Here is a 27443-nt window from a genome sequence, read left to right as displayed (position 1 = left end):
CCTATCCTGGGCCACGAGTCTGAAGTTCTATTTGTGATAATGAATGAAAAGGTAGGCAAACCTTTGTCTATGACTTTCAAGGTCCCCAAACAAACAAGTTTTACCAAGTCTGCCAATTCTCTAATTTTGAGGGTGGCTATCTTTTTTGGGAGTTTAATATGAGGTGTTTGTTGCAGAGAGAAAACAGCACAATGAAGCTTTAAGAGCCAAGAATGTTGAGCTCCTGCACCAATTTCCGGCATGCTAGTTTGAGAGAGGTGACACTGTAACTGACTATAATTGTGCGGCTGGCATAGCCATCAATCACGGCTCGGCCTTTCCTGGGCTGAGCGCCTTCTCCAGGCATCTGGGGCCTGTCGCAGATTAAGACTTCTTGCTTAGTGGAGCTCACCTAGCCGCACTAGAAAAATACAGACGTTTTCAAATTAATCGTATGGCCCCTGCATTGTCAGTGACGTGTCACGAAATTAGCAGAGATGACATCATTCAGTTAAGCAGTCCCCAGAAAAGTCACATTAAAGCAGTCTGTGCAGAAATTGCAAATTGGGATTCACAGCTGTGGGAAGGTTTCCCCTGCCCCACCAAAGCATTTAACTTATCTGAGCTTCTGTTTTTTCATCTATAAAATGAGAGGTTAGGAAGAGATGAACTCCAAGGCTCCTTGTAGCTCTTGAAATTCTATGCATCATTTAGTTTGAACAATCTTGTGCATTAAATGCATTCCAAACGATAGTAATATAAAGTGAATACTTGCATACTAAATCATGTTTCCAAATTACTTACACAGTTGTTTCAGGAATAAGCACTTACAGAAAACAAAAAATGGACTCAACATTAAAAAAAAAAAAACTGCATTTCAGGGAATTAGTATCCATTCAGCCTATGTGAATATCTAAGCTTTGCAGGAAAAAAAAAAAAAAAAAAGACACATTCGCAACGAATCCATACCATTTCTCAAGAATAAACAAAGGTGCATATAATGTGCCACAGCAGATCCTGCCCTGGGTGAAACTGTTACCAATCCTACGAATTATATGGAATCTCATGATAGCTATCGATTATACAGTTAAGATTTTTTTTCTCTGTTGTTGCCAATGTTGTTTCTATGTCTAAATTTCTGCTATCTGGGAAAGCTGCATGGAGATACACTTTATGAAGTGTTCAGAGAAAGCACTCAGCAGTGAGGGAAGTAGTTTTAAATAAATCCACTACATTTACCCTTCCCTCACTCCCTCAACAAACAAAAAGTTTTTGTCCTATTAATTTGATAAGCAATAGTTGCCTTCTTCAACATGGTATTTTTGCAGATGTGACTTTTGGGGCAGGCACTGCTAACGTGTGTGTGTCACAGGCTGCAATCGGACTTTCTAAATTAATTTTTCTGGGGAAGGGAGAGAAAATAATGAACATAAAATGGTAGGGGAAAATGGGACTCTTGTCTCTTGTGTTTCTCACTGTGATATGTCAATGACATTTATCCTTTTTAGTCTTCATTTTCCTTCCATAGACTTAGAATATTTCTTAAAGGAAACTACCTCTAAGGGGGTTGATAATGATATTTATAGAGAAATTTAATTCCAAAGTCAAACAGGAATGCAATATATTTTATTTAACTTGTTCCCCGGAGTCTGCGCAGAGCTTACATGTGCGATATTGCAGTGAATCTGGATTATGGGTAAGCAAACGTCCCTGTCTGTAAGCTATCTGTGGTGGCAGGGGATCTGTACTATGGTGACGTTGGATGCCCCACCGGAAGGCCCTACTGCGGGGAATTCCAACACAAGGTATTTGTCATTATGTAGATTTGTGTTACTAAGAGAGGGGTAAGTGGTCCATAAATCAGCTTTGTTCTATGAAATTCAGCACTTTCCCCTTATATAAACAATTTGTGATTATCCATTGTTTTATCTGGATCTTTTCCCTCCTCCATTAACACAAATAATTGAGTGTTGATTCTACTTATAAAGGGAACTTTAGAAAATAGTTATTTTAAGAAAAATGAATATGGAGCTAACTTATTTTTCTCACTAATGAAGAAAAACAGTCTGCAAATTATCAAATTTCGCATATTTGCGAGAGAGGGAAAAATAATTAAAATTAAGAGTACTGCACACACTAAGTGTAGTATACGCATTTATTTCTGCTAAGTTTAATTTAAAATAGTTATGATGATACTTCAAAGTACATTTCCTAAGAATTACAAAAGATGTCATGAAGACCTTACCATAGTTTCCTACTACTTAGTCTTGGCCATAAAGTAGTCTGGGGCGGCCAGATTTAATGTGAAAACCAAACAGTTTGGCATAAAATTGAGCTTTCGATGTGATCAAAGATGAAACTATGTCTTCATCAAATTCATTTAAAAATATTTAATAGCGCTCAGGAAATACATTTCAGACTAAGATAAATACTATAATATAATGTTGAAATAGATGAAAAAAAAGCATACAGATGCCAGTACATATTTTTAACTGAGTGCTAGAAACATACCCAGTGCTGTCCAGAGCTGGGAACCCGAAACCGTTTCCTGCCCAGCAGAAGAGAATACAGATGGGAGTATTTACACCTGGGAATAAGCAAGGAAGGGCACAGAGCCGGAAGGAAAATCAGTTTAGAGCCCCAATGCCAGCCAAAATGGCACTTCAAACACTTAACATCCCATTTCCCTATATCATTGGAGGGTATATTTATCTCAGTGTCAGATGCCACACTATGTCAGCAAAGACAAAAAGAAGAAAAGAAGAGCTGCTGCATCCTATTCTTCTTATGCAACTTTCCACACAGAAGAACCACACTCACACGGCCTTGCCTGTTTGTGAAGGAAGGGTCCGCAAGCCTGTGCGGAGCACCTGTATCTGGCCTGCTACCTTTCACCTCTCAGACCGCCTGGCATCCGTTCGGCCAGGACACTAAACTTCTCGCCACAGGTGCCTGCAGCAACTCAAGCAAGAGAGCCCTCCTTCCTCCTCCCCACGAAGCACAGGGCTGGAGTACGTCTGTCCACAGCCTGGCCTTCTTCTCTCAGAATCTAACAAGTCAGCACGTAAGAAGTGACAAGGACACAGCTGGAGTTTTGAGGTCCAGTCTTTTCTGTGGGTGGGAAGCAGGGGATTAACTGTGGACTTCTGGTGCTACAGGTGAGCCCCGGCGATCAGGGTCACGCTGAGAAGCGGCGAACCTGGCTCTCCTCGGGAATGCATGTACACGCACCAGAGACAGGCCTGGCTTGTTGGAGTCACGGGCTTCATGACGGAAGGGCTAGAAGTGGGGGGAGCCAGCAGGATTTCCATACCAAGCAGTCACCACATGTGGGTGACAGACGCTGCCAGATCACCTTAGATTTCACCATGTGTGTACTGCGGGGCTTGGACATCGGTTACACATGAAGACAGCCCCTCATTTGTTGTGTATGTCACACCCGCGGAGACGCTTGCTGCGTCTAAGGCTTCAAAAGGAGCCCGAGGTGCGCGAGTCCCCCTCTGCCTCCCACCCTCCTGTGAGCAGAGCCCATATCTGGGAGCAGCTTCCAGGTTGCCCGCCTGGCTCTGCACTGTCATCGTCGCTATTGTTGTCATTATTACGTAAGTAACAGGTGATACAGATGGAAGGGCTATTTAGAAGAGCCAACTCATGCTCACTCACAGATGTGTTCAGAGCAATTTACGCATTTGAAGGAAAACTGTTTTTATCCTTTCTGGGGTCACTATCATCTCTTTTGTTTAATAAACTTGTTCCCAGGGCAGATGGACTCTGTACGAAGTTTCTTACAGATGCCACACATCATATATACACAAACATAGAGTGCCCTGAATAAGAGAGTTGAGCAAAATCCTGTGGCGAGGGCTCTGTCTTCTTCATGGCGACTCCACTTACTAAATGGAGTTTTGCCAGAAGAAGAGAGCGGGAAGCAAGAATAGGCCTCGCCCCTTCCCTCAGTAACAACAGGAAGCAAGAGTGTGGAGTGAGCCAAGCTGGGGGGATGGGCCATATGGTAGGAAGAGCACTAGGGGGTTCACGGACAGTAGCACCTGCTGTTTACTCACGTACTCAATGATCTGCAAACACTTACATAGTCTGGGTTAGAAATGGCAGACAATTAAACCGTAGTTCCTGCCCTCAGAGAATCTCTAGTCAACTCAGAGCCACTTAGAAAGGCTGCTTAGAAATAGTCAAACCTATTCAAAAAATCGAAACAGAAGGAAAGCTACCAAACTCATTCTATGAGGCCAATATTACCTTGATCCCCAAACCAGGCAAAGACCCCATCAAAAAGGAGAATTACAGACCAATTTCCCTAATGAACATGGACGCCAAAATTCTCAACAAGATCCTGGCTAATAGAATCCAACAGTACATTAAAAGGATTATCCATCATGAGCAAGTGGGATTCATCCCTGGGATACAAGGGTGGTTCAACATTCGCAAATCTATCAGTGTCATAGATTTTATCCAGAAAGAAAAATTAAAAAATCATATGATATTCTCAATAGATGCAGAAAAAGGATTTGACAAAATAGAGCATCCTTTCCTGATTAAAACTGATAGAGGGTACATTCCTCAATCTCATAAAAGGCATCTATGAAAAGCCTACAGCAAATATCATTCTCAATGGGGAAAAGCTGGAAGCCTTTCCCTTAAGATCAGGAACACAACAAGGATGCCCACTCTCGCCACTATTATTCAACATAGTACCAGAAGTCCTTGCAACAGCAATCAGACAACAAAAAAGGATAAAAGGTATCCAAATCGGCCAAGAAGAAGTCAAAATGTCTCTCTTCGCAGATGACATGATACTCTATATGGAAAACCCAAAGGAATCCACTCCCAAACTATTAGAAGTTATAGAGAAATTCAGTAATGTGGCGGGATACAAAATCAATGCTCAGAAATCAGTTGCATTTCTATACACGAATAATGAGACTGAAGAAAGAGAAATTAGGGAATCCATCCCATTTACAATAGCACCAAAAATCATACGTTACCTTGGAATTAACCAGAGACGTAAAGGACCTATATTCTAGAAACTATAAATCACTCTTGAAAGACATTGAGGAAGACACAAAAAGATGGAAAAATATTCCATGCTCATGGATCGGAAGAATTAACATAGTTAAAATGTCCATGCTACCCAGAGCAATCTACACTTTCAATGCTATCCCGATCAAAATACCAATGACATTTTTCAAAGAGCTGGAACAAATAGTCCTTAAATTTGTATGGAACCAGAAAAGTCCCCGAGTCGCCAAGGAACTGTTGAAAAGGAAAAACAAAGCTGGGGGCATCACAATGCCGGATTTCGAGCTGTACTACAAAGCTGTGATCACAAAGACAGCATGGTACTGGCACAAAAACAGACACATAGACCAATGGAACAGAATAGAGAACCCAGAAATGGACCCTTGGCTCTTTGGGCAACTAACCTTTGATAAAGCAGGAAAAAACATCCAGTGGAAAAAAGACAGTCTCTTCAATAAATGGTGCTGGGAAAATTGGACAGCTACATGCAAAAGAATGAAACTTGACCACTCTCTCTCACCATACACAAAGATAAACTCCAAATGGATGAAAGACCTCGATGTGAGACAGGAATCCATCAAAATCCTAGAGGAGAACATAGGCAGCAACCTCTACGACATCGGCCACAGCAACCTTTCTCATGACACATCTCCAAAGGCAAGAGAAACAAAAGATAAAATGAACTTGTGGGACTTCATCAAGATAAAAAGCTTCTGCACAGCCAAGGAAACAGTCAAAAAAACTAAGAGGCAGCCCACGGAATGGGAGAATATATTTGCAAATGACACTACAGATAAAAGACTGGTATCCAAGATCTACAAAGAACTTCTCAAACTCAATACGCAAGAAACAAATAAACAAATCATAAAATGGGCAGAAGATATGAACAGACACTTCTCCAATGATGACATACAAATGACTAACAGACACATGAAAAAATGTTCAAAGTCATTAGCCATCAGGGAAATTCAAATCAAAACCACACTAAGATACCACCTTATGCCAGTTAGAATGGCAAAAATTGACAAGGCATGAAACAACAATTGCTGGAGAGGATGTGGAGAAAGGGGATCCCTCCTACATTGTTGGTGGGAATGCAGGTTGGTACATCCACTCTGGAAAACAGTGTGGAGGTCCCTTAAAAAGTTAAAAATTGAGCTACCCTATGACCCAGGCATCGCACTACTGGGTATTTACCCCAAAGATACAGACATAGTGAAGAGAAGGGCCATATGCACCCCAATGTGCATAGCAGCATGGTCCACAATAGCTAAATCATGGAAGGAGCCGAGATGCCCTTCAACAGATGACTGGATTAAGAAGTTGTGGTCCATATATACAATGGAATATTACTCAGCTATCAGAAAGAACGAGTTCTCAACATTTGCTGCAACATGGACGGCACTGGAGGAGATAATGCTAAGTGAAATAAGTCAAGCAGAGAAAGACAATTATATGGTTTCTCTCATCTATGGAACATAAGAACTAGGAAGATCAGTAGGAGAAGAAAGGGATAAAGAAAGGGGGGTAATCAGAAGGGGGAATGAAGCATGAGAGACTGTGGACTCTGAGAAACAAACTGAGGGCTTCAGAGGGGAGGGGAGTGGGGGAATGGGATAGGCTGGTGATGGGTAGTAGGGAGGGCACGTATTGCATGGTGCACTGGGTGTTATATGCAACTAATGAATCATCGAACTTTACATCAAAAGCCAGGGATGTACTGTGTGGTGACTAACAATATAATAAAAAAACATTAAAAAATATAAAAGTAAGATTCCCAATCCAAAAAAGAAAAATAAAAAAAGAAATAGTCAAACCAGAGAATAATTCAGGATCCACTAACTGAAGCTTCATTCAACCCAGAGGAACCATAGCTGTAAGTTTTATGCAGCATATACTGAATTTATTTTATTTTTTAAAATAAAAGCCATGAGAGTGAAATTACACAAACTCCGAGGCCTGCATCTGCAGAGCAATGTGGATCTGATTTGATGCACTGTTAGCCTCTAGAATGCTGGACATATTCACATTCTGTTTATAGATGCTCTCTTGCCACAGCCACCATTACTAGTAAAGAAAATAAAACAACTGGCAGCCATGTAAGCCACTGGCCTGGCACGACCTCTTTTCACTCTGTGGTGTCTAGAGACAATGCAGGAGGACATACTGTTTTCTTCCCTTACAAAAGAAATACTCAGTGCGTCACGAGTGATCGGGGCTCACGTGTCCTGGCTGGTTCCAGGTTCATGGCCATCCTGCCTTGCTTCAGGGGTATTCTGGGACAATTCAGGAGCTGCTTTTCAGAGGCACAGTGTGGTTTTCTCACTGTCACCACTGTTAGTGAAAATGCTGGGGTACTTCTGGCTGCACGCTTTGAACGTGGCTTGATGTATTTCTGTGGCCCTCCTAGCGTCAGGGAAACGCACACTCATGGCATCCGTATTCTCTTGCTGTGAGCTGCACAAAGAAACCAGCCTGGACAGCCCAGGCCTGCAGCCCACAAGGCTGACACTGCATTACCAGCCCGCTCTGCAAGATTGCCGGCTGGGCTGGCGCTCTGAGGCTGAGCGTCGATTAGAACGGAGGGCAGTGCTGAGTTCAAGAGCACTGTCCGTGGCAAACATGGGAGAACCTATGTAACACAACATTTTCTGACTTAACTATTTTAAAGTGTAATTGTTCAGCGGCTTTATGTGCACTCACATCATTGGGGAACCATCAGCCCATCCGTCTCCAGAACTTTTTCATCTTCCCAAGCTGAAACTCTGCACCCATGAAACAATGACTCCTCATTCTTCCTCCCCTCAGCCCCTGGCAACCACCTCTCCTTTCTGTCTCTAGGCATCTGATCCCTCTAGATACCTCATACAAGTGGAATCATCCAGTATTTGTCCTTCTGTGACTGGCTTATTTCACTTAGCAAAATGGCCTCAAGGGTCATCCATGTCGTAGCCTGTGTCAGAATCTCTTTACTTTTTAAGGCTGGATAATATTCCACTGCGTGTATATATCACATTTTGTTTATCCGTTAATCATTGGTGGACATTTGGGTTGTTTCCGCCCATTTGGTTCTTGTGAATAATGCTACTTGAATACAGGTGTACACATATCTGTTTGAGTCTGCTTTCAATGTTTCTGGGTATATACCTAGAAAGATGTTTTTATAAATGAAAACAGTAGGGCTGCATTTCTGTGTCCCAGTTTAGTACATTTGCCATTTCATGCACGCCTCAAAAAGGGACTTTTAGCAGACTATGTTTGCCAAGTTACAAAATTAACTCAGGAAGACACTTCCTTCCCCGTGGGCTCAAGTCATCATAATAAGCAACATGTTAGATTTCAAAAATCTAGTTTGTTTTTCTATGTTCTACATAGTTTCTCTCTTAATTTGTGGATCTTCATTATGGCTATTTCATTTACCTTAGCTTAACTTGATTTGTTACTTGCTCAGAACTCCAGTTTAATTGTAGTTCTTCACATAGTATCACTAAAATTAGCAGTGTAACTTCTGAAAGAGAAATGATTGCTGAGTGCCCTCAATTTAAACTAAAAACGCTAAAGCTCATGCTCTGGTCAGGATAGTAATTAAAAGATATTTTGAGAATTCAAAATTTTATAAGTCATAGAACACATGGTATTAAAATAATTGTTGGTAACGTCCTTTAGCTCTCTGCCTTAGCAAAAGGACCTGAACATCAATAAAGAGTGTCACTGCACATAATCGGATCTATAATTTTGACCTTTGAAACTGAACTTGTTAATGATGTTCATTAATCAACCACATTCTTCCTATAGTTGGTTTCTCCCTTCACATAATGATTTATCATTTCAGTTGGCAACTTATAACTTGTTAAATTTTGCCGTCCCTGTTGTTCTTTATATCAGTTGTCGATCAAAAAAAATTAAAAGGCACATAGAATAGGAACCGTTAATGTATGTTGTATTCCTTTGCTAAAACATTGCTGGGCCTCCGTGCCTGGCAGGCTTCTCTTTGGGAGTAATCGCTAACAACCTGGGGTCAGCTGTGGGCAAGAGAGGGACACTTCAGGCTGACTATGGAGTGACAGAGCCTGGACCTCCCCATTGCGATACTGACAAGTATGGCCCTACTTGAGGGGACGCTCAATAAGGTAGACATGGTGAAATTCCAGGTTTAAAAAAAATCAGTGTTGGAATTTAGGGAGAAGTGTGGGGACAAGAGTTAGAAGCTGTCTGGAGATCCAAATGGATGGGTCATTGAAGTCCAGGCACCAGCAGAGCAATTAGGACACAGAAAATTAAATTGTTCTTGAAGTGAAGCCAGTGGAGCTCAGGCACCTGAGCAATTTCCTGCCGAGGAGTGAAAGTGGGTTGGTCCGGCCCTCGGGAGCGAGCTGTGGCCTGACCGTGACGGGGCTCGTAGGCTCCTGTGCGCTCCTCCGAAGGTGTTAGACGCAGGCTGGGGTGGGGGCGGCAGGGCTGTGGGGCAGGTCTGTTAGATGTGTCAGGAGGGCTCTGGTATTTACTGCGGACAAACGCAGCAGAACGTTATCATAACTGTAGCCTGACGTCAAGACCAAGTGGGGTCACCATTCTGTGGATTGGACATGGGGCAGCTCAAAAGCTACAGGGCATCGGAAACCGTTTACATTTGGATTCTTTTTCTTAAATACAGGTTATAAGGGTGTGTGTGTGTGTTGAGGCAGGGGGAAAGGATATAGAGGGGAGATAGACTATCTTCTTATTCTCTGATTATAGCAGAGTGATAAGTATTACTCCCTCTCAAACTCAGCATAAGGAAATCGATAGCCCAATGGTGCTATAGAGCCATAGAGCCTGTTCTCACATGATCTCCACGTTTCCTGGCTTTGTTACCTGGGCTGGACTCAGCAGCAGGGGAACCCAAGCACTCAGGGCACATTCCATCAGGAAGTCACCTTAGGAAGGAAGGCCTTGCTGGTGTGGGCTGGCTTCCTTCCCCAGACCCCACCCACAAAGATGAGCATTGCGGGGGGGGGGGGGGGTGGGGGGTGGGGGGGCAGCCTCGTGCGCTCTCTTACACTGGGGGAATTGTTCTAAAAGAGCAGGAAGATGATTAATGTGAAATCTTATCAGTGAAAACACTCTGAAAGATGTTACTGCTGAGGCTAGTCTAGAGTCCAGAGATCTCAAACCTGGATTAGAGAGACCGACAGGAGTCAACAGTATTCTAAGTGCAGAAAGCAGGGACAGGCTCTAGTTATAACCTGGAGACACGCTTAATCCACACCACCTGGCAACATCACCAACAAGCTCAGTGAAGCTTAAGTTACTGGGTGTTTCCAAATAGGAACCACCTACTCACAAAATACCTTGTGGGCCGGCTTCACTATTTGAGGGCATCATAGGTATTAATGAGAATGTGGGCAGAGAGGAAGCATGGGCAAGGAGTCTATTGTCCTGTCTGGTATAAGACAATACCTATAGCCAGAAACAGGAGATAAAGGATTTTAAAATGCGGTCCTTTAAATGTCTTTTGGTTGGTTTATCTTAAAAGAGAATTAGAAATCACAAATTGGTGACTAGATATTCATTTTATTTGGCCAAAATTTAAATTTAAAGATGGATTATTTCCCAATAATAAAAAAATAAAGAGAAGATTTAATGAAAGAAATGATGACTTCTTGCTTCCCTGGGGGTGGAAAGGGCAGAAAGATCTGTGTCACTGAGGTATACTTGACTGAACCTAAAAGGCAGGTGCCTTCCCAAGACATACTCTGCACCAAGGGCCTTACCTTTACTCACCCGGGTCACCTTTACAGGCCCTACAGGCAGTGCTGATTGTGACCTTTAGACTGTACGTACTGTGACCTTTAAGACCAGAGCTCTGAGTCAACCCTAACTTGACAAACTATAAAAGAAACATCTCGAGTATTGTATCTACAAAACTATACAAACCAACAGATGCAATTTCAACTAAGCGATTCTCAGCAAAGACACCCTCGTGCATTTCCAAGTGTCCCCTAAGGGGGCAATACTACTCCCAGATGACAGCCACTGAGTTAAGAATTTTGGTGAATGCTATGTCAGCACTTCATTTTCAAAATCTTACTACATTTCTGAGATTTCCCCTCCCTTCCCTTTTAGTAAAGGTTAAGGCCACACCTACGAATTAGGCACTGATAACTGACCTATTCTCTTTGAGGAGTGGCCAATTTCTTCAGTGACTGAGTGCTGACTCCAAACCTACCACCCAGCTTTTAGGCAAGTCAGAAAAAAATAAAGGCCATTTTGATAGTTTCCGGGATCTATATACTTCCACTAAGCTGTTCGGTAAATGATTTTGTTTCTGTTAATGTTTTCTTACTGACATAAGGACAGTGAACCAATGTTTATCATATGCTCCTATCAAACACACAGTCAAAAGCACAATATCCTTACAAGGATGCAGTGGGAGAGCTATCAGCAGCCAAAGGGCTGGAGATTAGAAAACAAATGAATTTCAAAGAGCCCTGGCAGACCTACCAAAGACAGGAGTCTGAACATTTCCATTGTAAACCCACTGAAAGGAAGACTAACAAACTGAATATTTTAATTTATTTAGGACCCATGCTCATGGTATCAAAGAAATTCATCCTGAAGCTGTTTATTCATATTTTTAATATAATTTTTATCCCAATTGTTGTTGGTTGTGAAAACAATCTAAAGGAGTACATGCTTTATAAAAAAAATGTTTTAGAGGTGGTTTAAAAATAAATAATAATTTAAGTAAATGATAGTTATAAACGCATTTTCTTTTAATTAAGCTGTATCTGAATTTAAAAATATCTGTACTCATTTAAACTATTTTAATATATCAAATTAACAATGTAAATAATTGTTATTCGCACTACTCAAAGTAGGGAATCTGTCCACCAGAATGCCCACACTATAGAAAATGTAAAAAATATCTTATGCTATTATAAAACTTACATCTCTCAAATAAATAAGAAGCCAAAGCAATTCAAAGTCCAGTGTTGCACGGAAGGGCTTGCATTAAATAAGAGTTTTTGTCTCTAATTGAGAAACACACTACACACCCACTACCACAAAGCACCTTGCAGGGCATGACAGCAGGGTGTCAGAACCAGTTAGAAAAAAACACACCACAGCACTTAATATGTTCTAATCTAATAGAAAAGACAGATGGGACCCAGGTAACTCAAGAGTCTGCCTGGAAGGAGAGTGTATGTGAGCTTTGCAATGAGAGGTGAGTAAGGAAAGCACCAATCCCAGCATGCAAACTGGAAGGGATTCTGGCATTCAGGCAGGGGCTGCTTCACGCCGCCGAGGGACCAGAGTTAACTTCCAGAAGCCGAGTTCACGCCTGTGCGTGCACCTGAGCAATCAAACGGGCTATTCTTAGATACGACACCCAGGGCTACATTTTTTGCTCATTTTCTGCCTTGTGTTGTTTTCACAAACAAATAGAAATATGTTGAATTTAATAAGTCAGTCAAGTTTTGCTTGTTGCAGTACAACCCATAAAAATAGCTCCACTTCCATTCTCCCACAGCAGTGCCGATGGGGAAACAGCGTATATAAGAATAACAGCAACAAAAACTACCTCCGATGGATCTGGGGAAGCCCTGGGCACTTTCAAAGACACACTGTGAGGGCACTGGGCAAAACCAGCCTTTTCCTATTCACCTCCATACACCAGTTCATGCAGTGTTGCACCTGAGGTCTGCCCGAGAGAGAGAGAGAGAGAGAGAGAGAGAGAGAAGTATTCCTCTTCTCATTATCTCGGTAGTCCTTCTCTATTCTTTTTAAAGTTTAACTTTATGTGATTTTCTATAAATGAATCTAAGTCAAAGATTCCAGATATAACTTCTTTCCTTGTTAAAAAAGAAATTTAGACTTACGTTAGAAGAACTGGGTCAGGAATCTTGACGAAAGAAGTCAGGTTAGACAATGGTATACTCGAAAAAAAATATATATGTATAGACAATGGTATACTTGAAAATAAAAAAATATATATGTAGGTATATATATATATATATACCTACATATATATGCTTATATATACATATGTATATATATATATATATATATGCACTTATATTTCTCTTATACTCTATGTATTTTTTGTTATTATCTCACTCATCAATATAAAACAAAACCAGAAAGAATTGAAGGAGTGATCCTATTAAGTTTGAATTTCTAACCAAGATGTGAGGTTTAAAGTCATCCTCAGTTTTCACCTCCTGGGAACTTCCCACTCTACAAACCAGAAAGTGAAGTCATGTCAACATAAATGGAGACATACATCCCCTACAGAACACGGACAGCCTGGGTGGGACTGACCTGGGAGTATCCATGCACACCATCTGGGGACATCAGCTGTGGGGAACTGTCAATTTTAGTGGTAAATATGCAACTCCTTCTTAACCCCCTTCTAGGTACTGTCAAACTTGAGCTTCAGAGGTAAGATAGACCAGGACAAGTTTTAAGAAGCTATGCAAATGGGTATAGGATAAAAAAGAAGCTGTGTGGCAAAGTCCAGGCATCAGAAATACCAACCAGCAGAACAATTACCTCGAGATGGCTGGTAAGCACCCCACTCAACTATGCAGTTTCAGGGCTGGTGCCTGGTGGCAAGGCAGGAGGGTCCACACTCCAGATGGCTCTGCAGGCTGACCCGGACCTGCGGGAGTTGAGGGGGTTGGCCGAGCAGGAGCTAAGGCAGGTGCAGGGAGTCCAAACAGAGGCATGACACTATTCAGCTCGCCGAAGAGTGATGCTGGCCTTTTGGTCTGACCCCAGAGGCAGACCACTCAGCCCCTTACTGGGTCTGGGTCTCACAGGTTTGGATACACAAAGTATTTGTGTTGAATGTCAAGACCAAGAGCGCTCAGGAGAATCAGGGGCTTAGAGAGAAATCCCCAAGAGCGGTCGTACTGATGCCCCAGGACGGTGGCTTACCTCTCTGTAAGCCATACTTCAGCCCTCCTCTTCACACAGCAGGCGCCTGAGCAGACTCAGCTCATATTCTAAAGTAGCGGACTATGTATATCATTAATACAGTTAATATTTATGGAGGCTAGCACTTCGACGGTAAGAACTCGTTTTCTTCTTCTAACATTCTTACGAGGTAAGTACTGTTATTATGCCCTTGGTATTATATAGCTGCGGAGACCGAGGGACACAAAGCCACGCAGCCTGCCTGTGGTCACGCAGCTTGTAAGCCACAGAGCCCAGGAGTGCATGCAGGCAGTTGTCTCCAGAGTCTGTCTCCGAGGAGGAAAAGCGGGAGTACAACACTCCCTTGCTTCCCGGCTCACTGTCAAACGTAGCAACGTTCTCTCAGCCACTAAAGCAGACAAGGATACAGCACCCTCACTGCTGTGAGTTATCCGAAGTAAACGTAACAGCTGAAAAAATGACATGAAATACGCGTTCTTGGAAGGATTTACAAAACACTTCTGTGAAGGCGGGAGTGGAAGAAGCTTTTATTTAGCTTTCTTCCTGTGATGGCTCAAAAAGAAGACTCAAACCCGATGGCCACATTTCAGGTATTTGCAAACTTACAGCAACGGTTAGCTGCCACAAGCTGACGACAATGCCGTTTCCAATGAATCCATCCAGACAGTATCTGAGTATTCACAGAGCAAGAGGGGTCTCTGAGTTTAGTGCCCTGGCTGTGCGCGGTGGAGCAGAGTGGTTAACTATCAGACAGACCTGACTTACGCGAGGCTCTGCCCCCTACTACCTGTCATCGTGAGCAACTTTCCAAACTCCTGGGCCGCTGTGCTATTATTTATCAAGCACCAGCTACGTGTACGAGTTATCCTAATCTTTGTGGTCCGCTAGGAAGTACACAGCAGCCCCATCCGCACATTTCCCATTGCAAACTGAGTTCGGAGAGGGTTGGTAACTCATCCAATTTTACTCTGTACCAAGTCGGAGCTGGGATTCAAACCAGGTCTGTAAGATCCTAAAGCTCAAGTGGCTACCCCTGACCATTCTCCGACACCTTCCTCCTATAAAACAGAAATCAAATACATCTTGGTGCCTGGGTTCCCCACCCTCACATTTAAAATAAAATCTTCCTTATAAACAGCTCCCAAAGAGAGCTGTTTATTACTAGAACATAAGAGAACACAGTCAACCCATTAGGCTGAGTCCAGAAACAGCAGCTAATATAGGAGCTATGAGGATAAAGGAGCTATTAGGATAATCACATAAAGTCCGGGTTAGAGGAGGCCTTAGTTTGTTTAACTCAACCTCTGTACCACAAACCTATCCAGCTACCATCTAGAAAACGAAGGACATTAGCTGACTGATAGATGAGGATGACATGTCCATAGTTATCTGTGTACCCAGCTACCCTGTTTCCTGCATGCCAGAGCATGTGCCAGAGCAGAAAAACCCAGCGTCTGCTTATTTATAAGGCTACCTACCAAGTGCACGTATTCTAAATAATAATCACAAAGCAATGTCTACGTACGACTCTCTCAATGTGGTTTCAGAAAATGCGATTTTGAAACAAGACTTTGAATAGAGCACCCAGACTTAAGACATTCTCCGAATTCAGCTCACACTGAGCTATCGTGGAAAAAAATTCCTATTGCATATGTAAACAGGTATAGCAGGAGAACTATAGATAATGTCAACTTGCCTCCAGCCACATGCTGCAGGCATCTCTTTGAAAATTGGGCTTTCATCAAATTTTCTCTCTTATCTTTTTTGTTTCATCATGTCTTCAGAAATACTTCCTATTTTTATTGAGTTTTTTTCCTTGGTATCAGTATTGTTTAAATAGAATAGAATAGGTTCTAAATATTTAATGACATGTGCTGCATTTGCAAAATGTACACTTGTTAAAATATGTTCTGGAAAGGAGGTAGAGGTCTCGTGCTTCAGGATTAAAATAGTCACATGTACCTACAACAGGTGTTCATGTTGTTGAACAGCTAACATTTGCTGTTTTGAACACGAATGCATATCTCTTTAATTATTTTCATATAGCCACAACCTCTCTAACTTCTCTTTACCACAATCGCTGAAACAGAAATAGTATTGTAATTAATACAAATGTCCTCAAATTTCTAAAAGATCTATAGCAATTTTAGAAACAATGGTAAATATAATTAATCAGAGTAAAATTGATGGCGCTTGTATGCTAAATTCTGTCAAACATGTTATTGAGATAAATTATTCCCTATGAAAAATGTTGAAAATGCAGGTATTTTCATTTTCACAAATATATTTAATTATACATGGATGAAAAATGATAAACACTAAGTATCTCCTGCTCAACTTATTTTATATTAATTTTGAGAATACAACTGACCCTTGAACAGCATAGGTTTGAATTACGTGGGTCCATTTTACACGTTTGTTTTTTTTTAATATAATACAGTAGCGTAAATTTATTTTTCTTATGATTTTCTTAATAACATTCTTTTCTCTAGCTTACTTTACTTTAAGAATGCAGTATATAAAACATACAACACACAAAATATGTGTTAATGGACTGTGTTATCAATTGACAGTAGTCTATCAGTAGTTGAGTTTTGGGAGAGCCCTTATACTTGGATGTTTGACTGCATGGGGGGGGGCTCAGTGCCCCTCACCCCCACATTGTTCAAGAGTCAGCTGTAATTGTCATATGACTCTATGAAACTTTAATTTCATATCCATCTTATGCCCTTTCTTAACATTTGCTGCATCAAAACACTGCATCCTCAAAAGAACATATATTTTGGGGAAAGAGAAAGTAATAATAAGTTGCTTTCCTTATCAGATAAAATTAAATGTAAAGGTTTTGTAACAGTTTTTAAGGAAAAGGTGGTTTCATATCATATTAGTCCAAGCAAGGCTCAAATGGATTAATATTCATCAACAAATTAACAACTAGTCATTCATTTGTGCTAGGTCCGTAAAACATTATAGCCAAATGAAAGTGAGGGTTATCTCTGTTTTTAGTCATTATTCCCTTGATGTCAGAGAATTCCATGAGTTAGCATGAGTTGGGCAGATTTTACCTATTCTACTGGAGGCCTACCTTCAGCAACTACTTTTTATAGAAGGCCAGTCCTTCAGAAAGCAACGTGATCTTAGCTAAGCTAATAATTGGCAATGCCTCCCAACTAAATTTGCTGTCCCCCCGACTCCCAGGAGCTCAGGCCCATCTGGCCCAGCATGCTGACAAATACAGACGGTAACTAGTGACTTTCCCTCAGCAGGACAGACTTCCAATCGTATTTCCAGAAATATTGATGAGCGCGTTCCACCACACTTTCTCCTGGGCCCAGTCGGTTTTTATGACCAGTGCCGCATAGTCGCGTTGGCTGATGCCAAGTGCTGTGGGCAGAAGCACTGGGAACTAACTAGCCTGTGCAGGAAGAGAACTGGAATCCAATTAGCACCAGGCTTTAACCAGCAAAAACGACTAATGACATACTGAAGCCCATGCCTGGGGCAGTTCTTTTCCTTCCCTCTCTCTCGTTTCCTGTTTCCATTTTCCTTCCTGCTCCCTCCTTTTAATTGAGGGCCTCCTGTCTGATGGTGGGAAACAGGGCTAAAAGATAAGCCGTTCACCGAGTCACAGTTCTAGACTTGAGCCGACCGAACCCAGACAGTCTTTGGAAGGACTAGAGGCTATGTTCAAACAATGAAATACAGCAGTGAGCCGCCCACTGCACTTCCAGAATCGCACACATACAGTGTCATCAGAGGCTGCGGCATAGAGAAAACCTGGGAAGTGGGAGGGACTTCAGAGATCATCCAGTATAATTTTCTCAATTTATAAATGAGGACACTAAGGCTCAGAGAAGTTTAGAGCCACAAACGTAGTTAAAATACAGGTCTAGAAATTCCAAATCTAAAGTCGGTATTCTCCTGGGGATGGTGGGAGGTGAGCAAAGTGGGGGCAGGTGGGTCAAAAGGTGGTGGGGGGTAACTAAATTCATTGTGGTGATCAGTTCACAATATATACAAATACTGAATCATGGTGTCGTACACCTGAAATTAATGTAATGTTATACGGCAGTTAGGCCTCAATAAAAAAATCAATTCAGTGTTCTTCTAACCAAACGATGTGGCTTATTACATATCAATGATACTCCTGCAACTTATCCATGATTATGACTTAAAAATACAGCTTTTAAAATTTAGACTAAAATTTTGGAGAAAAACCCAAACAATCAGAATTTTTAAGAATTGCTTGAATATGAAAGTTTGTACCACATGACTGTTCAGGTCTAAATTTTACAAGTTTTGTATTTATAGGCATGATATATTGGCAAATTTACCTTCCGGAGAGCATAGTCTGTATTTCAGAAAAAGCAAATACAAAAGTGGTATGTGCTGTGGAAACAACCCTTTTTAGATTAGTACCTAGGAAATAATCATGTAAATTTGATATGAGTTATTGGTATTTAGTCTAATGTTGTATCAAGACCATATGTTACCATAGGCAAGCTCTTCAAATGCATAATTTATAACATAACCTCCATGACTACCTGAGAGACCTAGGTAGAATGAATTAACCCAGCAAAAATAGACCCTTGGAGGATGAAATGTCATTAGGTAAGGTCACAAGGGCAACTGGATTAGTAGTCTCAAACTCCTCATAGAGTTTGCCAGATGACACAAAAATCCAACACATTCCCTCAACTAAAAATAAATCTCTTCAAAATGTTTAGTTTGAATATCCAGACATGGAAAGGCCTAGTGTTGCTTCAAATTTATACAGATCAATATTAGAAAAACACAGACCAACTAGTAGCAGAGAGAAGCTATCTGCATAAACATTAGGGTAGGGAGCAATGCAGGGCATCCAGGAGAAAAATGCCTCGGAGGTGATGGAGAAGTAAGAGAAGAAGAAATAAAAAAAGAGAAACATGGAGGAGGCAAGAACTAAAGAGATAAATAGCCAGAGAAGAAGAAAAGAGGGATAAAGAAAAAGTTACAGAGAAGTGAAACAAAAAGAAAATTAAAAGAATTAAAAATGAAGAGCGTTCCATTATATGACTAATAGATCATGGGATCTCTTGTACGGCATGGTGACCATAGTTAACAACACTGGGTTGCACGTTTAGAAGTTGCTAAGAGAGTAGATCTTTTTCTATTTTTTAAGATTTTATTTATTTATGTGACAGAGAGATCGAGCACAGGTGGGGGTGGGAAGGGGCAGAGGGAGAGGGAGAAGCAGACTCCCCAGGAGCTGAGCAGGGAGCCTGACGTGGGACTCAATCCCAGGACTCCAGGCTTATGACCTGAGACGAAGGCAGATGCTTGACTGACTGAGACACCCAGTGCCCCACTAAAAGAGTAGATCTTAAAATCTCTCATTGGAAGGAAAAAAATGGAAAGAAAAATAAGGATAGAAATTAAATTGTAGAAAAAGAAAGGAAAGGAGGATGCAGAACATGTGGGAAGGAAGAGCTCCAACGGTGGGGGCCCGTTAGCACCATGTGCTGCTGGGACAGAGCGAAGGTTTGTCCTGGGGCCCAAGCAGAACAATAAACAGAAGATGAAGGACAAAGCAAGAAGAGATGCATGCGTAGGTATATGTATGTGGATATGAACTCACCCCCTAAATACTGTGTTACCCGAGGTTTTGTCTTCCTCCTTGACTTCCTTCTCACTCTGCAGTGATGCTGAGAGACCTCATCCAAACCAGGGCTTCAGCTCAGCCTAGGCTGATGACTCAGACCGTGGGAAGTGTTACTCCGGGTCCCCACCAGCCCATCCAACTGCCCAGTGGAAGCTTCCACTGAACTTCACCGGAACAGTGAACCGAAAAAGTGCAACGCCTACCTCCCCAATCTTCACTCTCCACATATGTTCCACTTTCCACATTGTGCATTTTCTGAATGGTGTGTCTCCACTAAGTCATCCAAGCCAGGAATTAGGCTCTTTCTATGTTGCTCCTTCTCCCTGGGCCACTAAACTGGGCCTCCAAATGGCCACTAAAACTTATCTCCTAATATTTCTAAAGCTGCCCCCTCTTCATCCAATTGTTCCTCCTGACTCGAGTTCTTTCCCTCTTCACTGTGCTCGATCCTAACATCAGCGTGATCTAAGATTAGAATGACATCCCATTACTACCTGCTTAAAGGCCATCGGTGGATCTTTGGACCAAGTCCAGCCTCCTCAGATGGCAGACAAGACCTTCAAGACCTCGCTTTGCTGACGTCTCCATCCTCACCTCCTACCATCCATGACCTTACTCCCACTCTGTTATTGTTTTTAAACCACAAAGAAAAGGATTAAGATCTGAGTATTATTTCTTTTTGGGAAAATTTAAGCTATCACTTACTACCTATATTTCCATGTTGATAATTTTTATAGAAATTGAACACTGTACCATTAAGTAAGTTTTTATTCATTTCTACAACACAAAAGGCACAGTATATTTTTCAAGTGTGGGAGGTGAGGATTGCTTGTTATAGCCGCATCGGGTTTTCTGCTCCCCCAGACCGCCCCTCAGCTAGACAGAGCAGTCTGACAACATCCACCGTGCTTTCTGCTTGTCCTGAGTCATACCGTGGCCTGCACTCCTCTACGGCTGTTTCTGAGAGTCTCTTTCTCATGGGGTGTTGTGTAGATTAAGCCCCTAACATGGTGCCTGCACATAACATTGGCTCAGTAAATTCGGTCATCACTGTTATGTTCAGTATAATGAGAAGGAAAACTTTCATTTCTCGTGTCGTCGAGAACATCAAATGCGTTAATACACCAGTAATCAGCACTAAAAATTCCCTGGTTAATAAATGTCTATAAAGGCTCTGCAGAGCTTCATGCACTGACGTGTGGGAAGACGCATCGTCTTACGTTACCTTGGCATGATATGCTTGGCAAACTCATACGACACCACAGTCATTACGCTAAATTTTGTCCCATAACCCTGAATGCTAGATGAGGAAAAATACCAACAATCAGAGTCACAGGTGTGTCTTCAAAACCAATTCCATAACTGAATATTTTCACATGCATGAAGCAACCTGGCAAACAATGGGACGGAACCGCATCTCTGGCCACAGCTAGGAGGCTCACCTTTTCTTCATTACCAACACAACTCCGAGAAATATAATAACGAACAGCAAGATGCCAGCAATGACTCCAGCAATTTTGACTGTGTGGTCTGTCTCCTTCTCGGGTTCTGGGACTGGCTTCGGGGTGGCAGCTCCTGAAGGTGGAAGGAAATGGGAAAGGACAGGCGGTGGGTAAGGGAATAACGATGTTACATGTTTAACAATTATGCTGCATTTAACAGAGTAAGAAGACTTATCGGAGCCAGCAGACAGACAAGCTTTTGATTTTTTTCAACAGCTTTCGTATGCACTGAAAGGAGGTAATTGTTCATATTGTTCTTCAATATTTTACGAAACCGTAACATAAGTTGGATAACACACCCACGCCTGACCCTTTTCTAAGAGACTCTTCTCAAACAGTTTTTTTATATTTTATTATCTCTATTGGCTCCCTGCTCTTTCTGCCATTAAAAAACTTGCTAACAACACAATAGCTATCCTAAGCCTTTAACCAAATTTGATTTGCTGGAACATTTTCCTCAATTATTTTTCATAAGTGAAGGAGTAATTCCATAACATATTAGCCCAAACACCTGGAAAAGTGCGATAAGCTCATTTACCATGCATTTTACCAGCAATTGTTTTTTTTAACACAATAGAGATTTTTCCCCTGCCTTTGGAAATCTAAATCTAGGTCACATCTGGTAGGCAAAAGACTCCTTCTAAGCAATTTATTCACAAAGTGGGAAGCAGCTGATGATCACACTACTGGCACCCACATTTAATATCTGTTTAAATGAGATAACCAGAGACTTCCAGTGGCTACTGTCTTAGCTCGCCTGCTTCCCCATTTCCAAAACACCGTTTGTCCTGTTTACAGTATAATGTGATGGAATGTCAAATCCATGTCTGATGAAATATCCATTTCCTCTGCTAAATGAGTTCAGGACGAAAAAATATTAGGAATGTAATGTTCAATTCACTAAGCAGAATCCGTTTTTTTTTTTTTTAAGGGCTTCTAGCCTTTTGAATCAGAACGTGACAGTGTTGAGCATCTGAGCCATCATACCACTGCCCTCACGAGGGGTCAGGAGAGATCATTCTGAAAGTAGGCATTTTATGTCCAAATTTCTCGCCTTAGAATTGTCTTGGTTTTCTTGGTAAAAAACGTAATTAAAATTTAATATTGATACCAGCCCTTTCTACCCTTTCCTTGGGTTTTCCATTCACGCTTCTCCTGATTCTTGAAAAACTTAGCCATCCTTGTGTCTGGTGCATTTTAGACTGGGCTTATCCTCAGATAAATCATCACAGGGAAACGGGGAGAGTCAAGCTCTCACTTTCCATCTGCTTCCATTGGAAACATATAAACTACGTTTCTTTCAAAAGTTATTCCTGTTAAGATTTTACATATGATGCTGGCTGTTGAACCCAGCTGTGGCCATCAGACTGATGAAGCTGGTTAAGACTGGGGAGACACACGAGGCAGAGGATGACTTTGCATCAAAGGGATAATCGTCATGAGAGCCTCGTGATGTAAACATCACACCTTATTAAACACAAACCCTTCCGCACAACCTGTTTCAGGTCATTTTTATTTCTGATAACTTCAGGAGGATGTCCTGCTACTTTGAATGAATATCCCTCACACTAGTTATCCAGATAACTTGAAACTGTTAATGTTTACTATTTTTTAGTATATTTACATCTTACGTATACCACTCCAATATGCCACTGGAACGTACAACCAAGTGGTGGATTTGCAGGATATTGATACATTAAATAAATTGCTAAGAAAGATTTAAAGATAAAATGTGTGTTATAACAAGATGAAAATTTTTTAAAAATCCATATAAAAATAAACATTTAAAATTCACAAAAGCGGGAGCCTGGGTGGCTCAGTTGGTTAAATGTCTGCCTTCAGCTCAGGTCATAATCCCGGGTCCTGGGATCAAGTCCCACATCTGGCTCCCTGCTCAGTGGGAACCCTGCTTCTCCCTGTGCCTGCCACTCCCCCTGCTTGTGCTCAATCTCTCTCTTTCTCTGTCAGAATAAATAAATAAAATCTTTAAAAAAATAAATAAAATTCACAAAAGTGAAAAAGGGGGCAATGTTTTCCAATTTTGATTTCTTTTGTTCAATTAAAAAAACTTAACTTTAAAAAAATAAAATGGATTGGTTTCATTCATCCAAATGTTGGCATATTGGGAGCCATTCCATTGATCTCACCAGTTAGTAGATTTCATGTAGCCCAAATAAATTTTCTAAATAACTGATTCACTGAGTTTCTTTGTAACTCAATTATGCCAACACTTGGGAAAGAAATATAGAAAAGACTTTACTTAGCCTAAAATACTGAAATATAAAATACAACACGGATACAACTTATACATCGTAAACCCTCAGTATGGGAGAGTTTGTCTTGTTAACGGTCATGAATGCTTCTGTTAACTAAACAACTGGTGATGTTTCACTTTAGCCAAAATTTTGCCTGCGCTCCATGAGAACAGGTGAATTCTCTACACATCTTTGAGTCAGGAAAAGAGACCCCTCCAAGTCGAGCCTTTCATTCCTTTGGGAAGCAGACAAGTACATTGTTATGCAGCCAGCATAAGGGCAGTATTATCATTCTTTAGCACTTTTAACTCATTTCACATTGCAGGTCAAGAAAATGAAACGTTCTATCTCTGCAGGACACAGTTGCAAGGTGATGATGGTGGCAATCATGCAGAATGGGAGAGCAGCTCAAAGAGGGAGAGGAGGGAGGTTCTGAGCTGTTGGTGAGCAACCCTCCCTTTGCCTGCGGCAGGGCCACCAAATCACGGTGACAGTGCCAGAACGCCAGAAGGAAGGGATTGATTGGAATGTCCTGGTTTAGCATCAACACAAACACAAGTTGGGAGGGAATAAGTCACCCTGCTGAGATGATCTCACGGAGGTGTGCGTCATTAATTCCAAGTTCACTCTGCGTACCAGCCATTCCTGCCTTTGTCTGCCTGCCCTGCCCCTCCAGCCTTTCCTGAAATGGATATCTTTATGACCCCCTTCCACAGGATGCTCTTTTCTCCACTTTTGTTTTTTTGGAAACATGTGGTTGTGAGCTGTCAGTCAGCCTGGGACAGATGATAATTTGTGACAGAATGTGGTTGCAACTGATAGCTTGTCCACCCCCCCAACCCAAATCTATGAATTTAACAGTATAATTTACAAACTGCTTGGCAAAAGAGTTGTTTTCATAATATTTTCCCCTCTGTCTTGTTATTTTCTTGCCAGGTTTCTAATGGTATGAACTTTTATTCCTTTTTTTGGGGTACAAATTCTAATTCTTTGTGGAAAGGCATTTTTCCCCCTTCTCCTGTGCATTCCGTTTAGAGTTTACTGCATGTTTAGATCTTTTTAAAGGGAATATATTCAAATGTATGCATTTAATAGGGGGCATTATCGAGGCTTGAACACATTCGTAAAAATGATGAATAAGCTAAATATTTCATAGATGGAGGGTGACAGGCTGCTGAAATGTAGAGCATAATCTTCACAGATGCCCCCTCTACTGACTCCTCGTGATGGCTTTGGGTGTTTTGTTTAACGACCAAGAAAATTAGAAAGGGTGGTGTTGCAGTGAACTTGCATTAGGTAAGGTTACAGATATAACATGTCATGTGAAAAATCTCAAAAGAAAGGGAATGATTTTATGCAATGCTGTATTTAGTTGGTTTTCAACTTAGAAGAAAACAGTGAGTCTTGGCTCAGTGTTCGATGTTAAATTAAATAACAGCACACGCCAGGCTGAGAACATGATGTACTCAGCTACTGGTTTGAGGTTTGGGCCCAGTTTTGACTACTGAACTGGCTGCAGAAATTTTTCCAGAAGGCCACAAAAGCCATCACTGCTGCCCAAGGCTACTGACCGAAGTGGCCCCAGCACCACGACTGCCTCACCTTGAGAAAATAGGAAGCCTTCCTAATAGGAAAAGTGAACATTAGAAATAGCTCAGGGACAGCCTGGCTGCCCAGAACATCTGTGTAATGGTGACTAGTGCTAGGCTTTCTTCTTGAATGTGGGAGAAAATCAGCAGTATACTTCATTTACTCTACAGGAATTTATGGAGTTCCCCAGCAGTGCCACACACTGTGTTAGGAAAATCACAGTGAACAACTCTGTCCTCATGGAAGTTCTCTTCTTGTGTGGAAGGATGGCCCCAGACGGAAACAAGTTCTGTCAGCAGGGTGTTACCCAGTGCTGTCCTGTAGAGGAAACTGCACATCAGGCTGGGGTCCTCAAGAGTGGGGCAGGTGCTACACAGCTCGGAGATGGGGGATCAGAGAAGGAATTACTGAGGAAACAACATTAGAGCAGAGACCTGGAAGAGGGAAGGGAGGGAGCTCTACTGACACCCTGGGAGGAGCATTCTAGGCAAAGCAAGAAAAAGTTAAAAGGTACAAGATAGGATTGTGGAATACTGAGGTGGGCCTGCAATGGACCAAGCCGGGGAAGTGGTGGGACACATTGTCAGAGTTGGGGGCACCTCCATAGCTCACTGGGAGGACTTGGCTTTTTCTTTGCGTGGGAGAGCTATGGGAGGATTCTGAGTGTTGGAGTGACATGATCTGGCTTGTGTTGGTCATGCTGGTAGCGGTGTTTAGAGTAGACTATAGTGGGTCAATGGTGGAGATAGGAATATCAGTTATGAGGCTATTACAATAATTCATGCAAGAGATTAGGATGGTTTGGAATAAGACTATGGCAGTGGAGGTGGTAAGATGAGGTCAACCTTGAGATACATCTTGACAGTTGAGCCACCAGCATTTGCCCGCATATGGGAAGTAGAGGGTGCTGGGTACAACACCCAGCCTTCCAGCCTGAGTAAGGTAGTGTTGCCCTTGACTGAAATGTGGAGAAGTGAGAGGGGCAGCGTGGAGAGGTAGGTGGGGAAATGAGGAGTTTAGTTTTGGGCTAGTTTTGAGGTATTAAGCCATCCAAAGGAGACATCACGTAGGCAGTTGGAAATAAAGGGGAAAGATCTAGGTAATTCAATGGCGTAAATGTGGGAGTTGTACCAGCAAAAACATGGTATTTAAAGCCATGAGACTCCATGCGGGCGCTTAGGAGGCAAATGGGGGGGGGCAGTCATAAGGAGGAACCGGTAGTGGAGACAAAAAGGAGCAGCCAATGAATGAAGGAGGAAAACCAGCAAGGAAGAGGGGGTCAGTGAGAATACAGACAGAGGAAGAGGCATCAGTGTGGATGAGCCAGAGAAGAAGGTAAGGATCAAGGGAAGTTTGTTTGTTTTGAAGATGGTAGAATGTACAGCATTTTTGAATGCTAATGCTTATGACCCAACAGAGAAATTCTGATAAGGCAGCAGAAAAGGAAGACTGCTGGAGCAGTGTCCTTCCATGGAGGGGCAGGAAGGGATGGGTCCCAGCGCCCAAGAGAGGGGCTGCCTTCAGCCACAGGACAGATGCTTCACCCAGAGAAACAGCAGAAATGCCAAGCACAGAGGCTTTGGGGTGAGCAGATGTGGGGGTCTCGTGGTAGAATATTCAACTGGGCTCTCCTGACTGCTTCATTTCCCCAGTTACAGAGAAAGCAAGAGGGACAGGTGTGACTGTGCATGAGGAAGAAGGTGAGAGTAATTTGGGGAGAGAGGAGTTTTGGAATAGTTGCCAATAACAGTGGAAAGGAGAACGGGAGAGGCTGTGGATATGTGGGATTGAGTGGTGACTAAGCTTGAGTCCCAGAGGACACAGAGGCTTCTGAGCAGCAGAAAGAGGAAGGACACAGGGATGCACTGAGTGGTACAGGGGTGAAGGTCTAGGGGGAAAAGGGAGAGCTAGATACCTGGGCTTGCTGAGAAAGGCATAATGCAATGAATCCTGATGGTCTCAAGGCAGATTGTGATGGTGAGATGTGAGGGTTGGGGTAGGGGCTGTGGGTTTATCCAGGAGCACAGAGCTCTAGGGCCCCCTCCTCACTCCTTATAACTAGGATGAAGAAGAGGAAGAGGAGAAGAAAAAGACAGAAGCTGACACTACTCAGAGTTATATCTCAAAGGTGGGGAGGGGCATGAAAAGTGGTCAGGAATTAATGGTGGAAGCATTTCTGGAATGGACACTAGCTTGAGCAATCCTACTCGTGTGGTAACGCTAAACTTGGTTTTCATCTTCTTCAAAGTCACAACTCCTTACTGAGTACCTTTTATGCTCCAAGTGTTGTAACTGTATCTGTAGGGGAATTCGAGGTAAGACTGGCACTTATCCTCTGGGAAACAACACCAGAAGCCACGTGAAGTGCCATGGGTGAGCTCTAGAACCCAATGTGGGGGCAGTGGACAGGAAGGCTTGGAAAGGCTCCTTGACAGAGACTGTAATATGAATGGGCTTGAAAGACGGAGAGGATTCCAACAGAAGGATGCCTCATAAGCCAAGACAGAGAGGTAGAGA

General features: G+C 42.1%; 1 protein-coding gene across 4 annotated transcripts in view; it reads right to left on the bottom strand.

The window, feature by feature from the left end:
* The window catches only part of PTPRM (protein tyrosine phosphatase receptor type M), a 745411-nt gene that overhangs the window by 196193 nt on the left and 521775 nt on the right, over positions 1-27443 (bottom strand). For all 4 annotated transcript variants that reach the window (XM_087869969.1, XM_087869970.1, XM_045781827.2 and 1 more), the window contains one exon: positions 21022-21154. In XM_087869969.1, the coding sequence (XP_087726095.1) occupies positions 21022-21154 (133 nt within the window). The remainder of the gene's footprint in view (positions 1-21021; positions 21155-27443) is intronic.

Source organism: Ursus americanus, chromosome 19, assembly GCF_024610735.1.
Source record: "Ursus americanus isolate L20-20 chromosome 19, mUrsAme1.1.p, whole genome shotgun sequence".
Lineage (NCBI taxonomy): Eukaryota > Metazoa > Chordata > Mammalia > Carnivora > Ursidae > Ursus > Ursus americanus.
This window is presented reverse-complemented; position numbering and strand designations above follow the sequence as displayed.